The sequence below is a fragment of the Convolutriloba macropyga genome, chromosome 3 (assembly GCF_964194025.1).
Source record: "Convolutriloba macropyga chromosome 3, txConMacr16.3, whole genome shotgun sequence".
Taxonomy (NCBI): domain Eukaryota; kingdom Metazoa; phylum Xenacoelomorpha; order Acoela; family Convolutidae; genus Convolutriloba; species Convolutriloba macropyga.
The window spans coordinates 21457522-21462521 of NC_134470.1; the positions used below are offsets into that span (position 1 = coordinate 21457522).

The following is a 5000-nucleotide window of genomic DNA, read 5'->3' on the forward strand; positions in this document are numbered from 1 at the left end:
GGAAACAGCAGATATTGGGTGATGGTGGACTCCGGCAGCTCAGCAAGCCTGGTAACAGAACGAATGGCGAAAGAGATAGAAGAACGAGACAGTAACACATGGTGGAGCCACACCACGAACCCAGTACAGCTACGTAGCTACACAAATGACCCAATCCGTAATAAAGGGACCTTGTACAGTGATATCCAATGCAATGGATGGAATGCAGGGCAAGCAGACCTCATCGTCGTCCCAAAAAGTCACCGGGCCATCATCGGCAGAGACCTCTTTCAAGCATTAGGAATCACCCTACATCAACAGGACCCCACAAACGTGGAAGGTAAGACCATCTACAACATCAGTGCCCCATCCACATGCCCACTAAATCAGGAAATTGCTATAAAATACAAAAACCTAGCAAACAGAATAGGTCGATCGGTCAATCATAAGGTAAAATCTAAATTTAAGTCGTATTACACCCCCATCCATCAAAAGGGACGCAGAATCCCACTCCACCTCGAAAAAGAAGTAGAAGAAGAACTAAAGAAACTCCAAACGAACGGACACATCACGAAACTAGACAAGTGTAGCGAAGAATTCTTCATCTCGCCTATTGTCATAACAGTCAAACGGGACAAATCAATTAAACTGGCTATGGACGCAAAAACGATTAATAAGGCAATCCACAAGAATAAGTACCAAATGCATAACATCGACTGCCTAATGGATAGCATCGCACAAACAATCACTCAAGCGTCCGACGATGGAGAAGTACTATTCTCAACAATTGACCTACGCTACGCGTATAGCCAACTCCCACTGGACAAAGAGACAGCGAAACACTGCAACTTCAACATCATAGGCGGACAAGCCACAGGAACATACCGATTCAATACCGGATTTTATGGTCTAACAGACATGCCAGCCGAATTTCAAAAAGCTATAGACATTGCTCTAGCCAACCTCACAAACACATTCAGCTTTCTCGACGACATAATAATAGTCACAAAAGGGGGAATACAAAATCATAAAGAAAAACTATTCAAATGCCTAGATAAACTAGACGAAGAAAAGCTAGCAATAAACATCGAAAAATGTCATTTTGCAAAACAAAAAATATCATGGCTTGGATACGAAATCAACAAAACGGCATTAAGCCAATAGTCTCAAAGACACAAGCAATCCTTAACCTCCAACAACCAAAAACACAGAAGCAACTGAAATCATTCTTAGGTAGCATCCACCATCTAACGAAATTCATCCCAAACCTAGCTGAAACATGCAAAGACTTCCGCAAACTATTACAAAAAGAAACAAAATTTGTATGGCAAGAGCAACACGAAGCAGCCTTTAACAAAATAAAAGAAACAATACGTCACCTAACTGAAAACACACACTTCAATATAAACCGTAAGACTAGAGTAAAAACAGATGCCTCGAGAGGAGGGTTAGGTGCGGTACTAGAACAAGAAACGTGCGACGGGTGGGTCACAATCGCTTACGCTTCCAGGTTCCTAAACAAAGCAGAAGAAAAATATAGCATCAATGAACTCGAATTACTGGGAGTAGTGTGGGCACTAGAACATTTCAAACACTATTTACTAGGACATAATTTTATCGTCCAAACGGACCATCGAGCACTTTTGTCCATATTAAAAGAACGATCATCAAAAATACACCAAAGCCGCCTAACACGGTGGTGTGACAGGCTTATCCCATTTACATTTACAATTGAACACATACCCGGATCAAAAATGGGGATGGCACATTACATGTCACGAAACCCAGATCAAATAGCAACCCCACCTAGCACATACGACGCTGACTTTATAATCGCACAAATCAACGTTATTAAAAACACATTAAATATAATCCGCAAACGGGGACGACCCAAGAAAGAAGCTATAGAAAAAGCCGAACATACAACAAAATTCAAAAGGCGAAGAGGCAGACCTAGAAAACAGGATATAAACACACAACACGCACAACACACCCCCCAACAAAACACCCCTAACCCGTCCCACGAAAACAACAACCAGCCAAAAATAAGGGTGGAATCGCGCCACGAATACAACAAATTCAAAAAGTCCGTGGAATCGTCGCACGATTCCAATCAAGAAAAGTGCAGGCTAAAATTGCCGCACGATTCCACCACAATGAATACAAAAGACCAAAAATGGTGCCACAATAACGATCACATGCTTCAAAACGAGCAACCATGCAAGACATCAAGGACAAAGAACAATTACAACAACAATTACAACTTACGCAGCAAACGCAAAAATGCAACAGAACACATTCCAAACACGGAATATGACGTCATAAAAAACAAGATAGTTTTGAACCACACAATTAAGAAAGCGCATTTGCCAATTACGTTATCCCCTGCTCAGCAGCATTCACAAACTTTACACTTATCCGAATCTAGCAAAATGAGTAAATCTACGGAAACCCAAAATCCACAAGCCTCGCCATCAAGACCAAAGTTTTCAATGAGCAACTTCCTCAGCCCATCCAAATCACCATCAGCAGAAACGCAACAACATCCAAAGGACAAAGAAGTGAACGATATGATACAGGGCGGATTTAACATGAAGTTAATTGCAGCAATGACTAACCGACACTCTGTCCTACGAGAAGTTAGAGATTGTATACTCACCAACGACGAACAGAGATGCAAAAAGCTCTGCAAACAAATACTTGGGCAATGGAGGAACCTCAGCACCTACAATGGCTGCATACTAGTGGACAATAAACTCGCGATCCCACACGTAATGAAAGAACCAGTCATGGACATACTATATGCAACCCACCCCGGCGCATGGGGAATGACAGAGCTTGGCCAACGTTTATGGTGGCCGTATATCAATCGGGACCTTATAAACAAATCAAAGACGTGCAGACCATGTACTGAATTTGGTAAGAATCTGAAAAGCTTAATACCAAAAACAAAGTGGGCCCCCCTCCCACGATGCTCAAAACCCAATGAAGAAATACAAATCGATTTCGGTGGCCCTATCATAGACGGGCATGGTCGTGAAATATATTTTCTAGCCTGCATAGATCGTTTCTCAAAATTCCCAACACTCAAACTGTACAACAATGCCAACGGCCCTAATATTGAAAAATTCGTAAACAAAAATATAGTACAACACGGTGTACCACGAAATCTAAGAATAGACCAAGCGCGTTGCCTAAAAGGCAACAAAGTACAACAAGTTTGCGACAAGCATAACATTAATATAATCTTTGCCCCAGCCGGTGATCATCGTGCCATTGGTTTAGTCGAACGCCTCGTACAAACAGTCAAACGGCGTCTAGGATGTATCAAATTAGACCCTAAACAAAAGCCATTTAACATAAAACAGGCACTAAGCCAAATAACGTATGAACTACGTATTTGTAGGAAAAAATCAACAAAAGTTTCCCCATTTGAGGCACACCATGGGAGAAAACCTAATACCGCCCTAAGTAACGCAACTACAAACGCACATAAGAGTAATCTTGACTGGTCTAACACAATTAACGCATATTTAGATGACAACATTATCGGACAAGAGGACCTAATCAGCGACGAGAGGTGGGAACAGTCAGATCTAGACAGCGACAGCGAAGTCAAGGCGGCAAAAGCCAAAAAGCTGAAAGAAGCAAGAGAAGATATCGGGGACGTACCACGCATCATCAAAATGGAATCTTCCAAATTCGAAGAACCATTAGCGAAAACAAGTCCGAGACTACTACTAGCAAGAAAGAACCTAGCGACCACCCGAAGTAAAAAGAACTTACAAGGGTTGTACGAAGCTGTACCAGAGGGCACGGTATTAGTGAAAACGACGGACGCTACCCTCACTCTCAAGATGCCTGGACAAAAGGACACTGTCCTTAACAAATCCGATGTCGCCAAGTTCGGTATCCCCGAACAAAGAAACATTCCACTGATAAACTTTGCCGCGAGAAAGACGGTGAGAAATCACCACAAAAAGTTTGAAGAACTTATGCAGAGCCACGGAAAGGCTCAAATGAACAAAATCATGGGAATCAGATCCATCAGAAAGAGAGAAACGCAGCCCCGGGAACCCCACGCGAGATCCAACCTCGAAAAAAGTTTCGAGGACCAAGGTCCCACCGAAGCGCCGATACACTCAATCCCCTAAAAAGAGCAAACTGAGTAAGGAGCGATCTCGGGAATCGTCACAAAGTTCCCACGAGGACCCCGCCCACACCAACTATCAGAAGGACGATAGCGCTTCTGACCCCTCAGAAGAGTTCGAAGTCGATACGTCGAACCTGCCATCCCGCCGCAGCCAAAGACTGAGAACACGAACCACACTGTACGGCACAGACCCCAACGACAACGAGGACTCGCTATCAGAGAATGAATACCTTCCAATGAAAAAGTTCTCTGGATTATCGAACTTCCAAGCACCCCAGGCCCCACAAGCACAAGCTACATACGCGATACAACACACGGGAGAAGCACACGGACAAACCACTGCCATCATCCCTACAGCGAACTGCCCTGAAAAACAACCCGCAGTACAAGTGAGCGACGAAGGAAGGGAGCTCAACCCTGACGAACTCTAACGTGGCGACTCAGATAAACTGAACCAAAATTTTGTAACTAACGCAACAAAAATTTTCTCACAAGCAGGGAAATGTGATACTAGAGTAAACTCACATCACTCATCATGTCGAAAACACTTTTGATTACAACTTCATTTATTAACCTTCATCTCCAATGTAGTAAATTAATAGTCCCTTGTTGCAGTATAGTCATACGTTACACGTTGTACTCTATTTATTCTTTTGTTGTGTCATTCGTAGCACGAATGACTATCTCCTAGCTGGCAGGTACTTGACCTTGCCTAGCTGTTAGATGCGTTGGCAGCGAACTGTCTAACTGCAGTTCTGCCTTAATGTGTATGAATTAAAGTTGTCAACGCCCACGTCTTTTGCACTTAACATAAGACTTATCGGAAACGCATAACAATAATAATTATAATAATAAGAAAAAATAATAA

At 42.8% G+C, this 5000-nt stretch overlaps 1 protein-coding gene across 1 annotated transcript in view; it reads left to right on the plus strand.

The window, feature by feature from the left end:
- The window catches only part of LOC142336568 (uncharacterized), a 2346-nt gene extending 1203 nt beyond the window's left edge, over nucleotides 1–1143 (plus strand). The window contains exon 1 of the mRNA XM_075385477.1: nucleotides 1–1143. This exon is cut by the window's left edge and continues 1203 nt beyond it. Coding sequence (XP_075241592.1) covers nucleotides 1–1143 — 1143 coding nt within the window.
- Nucleotides 1144–5000: the final 3857 nt, after the last annotated feature.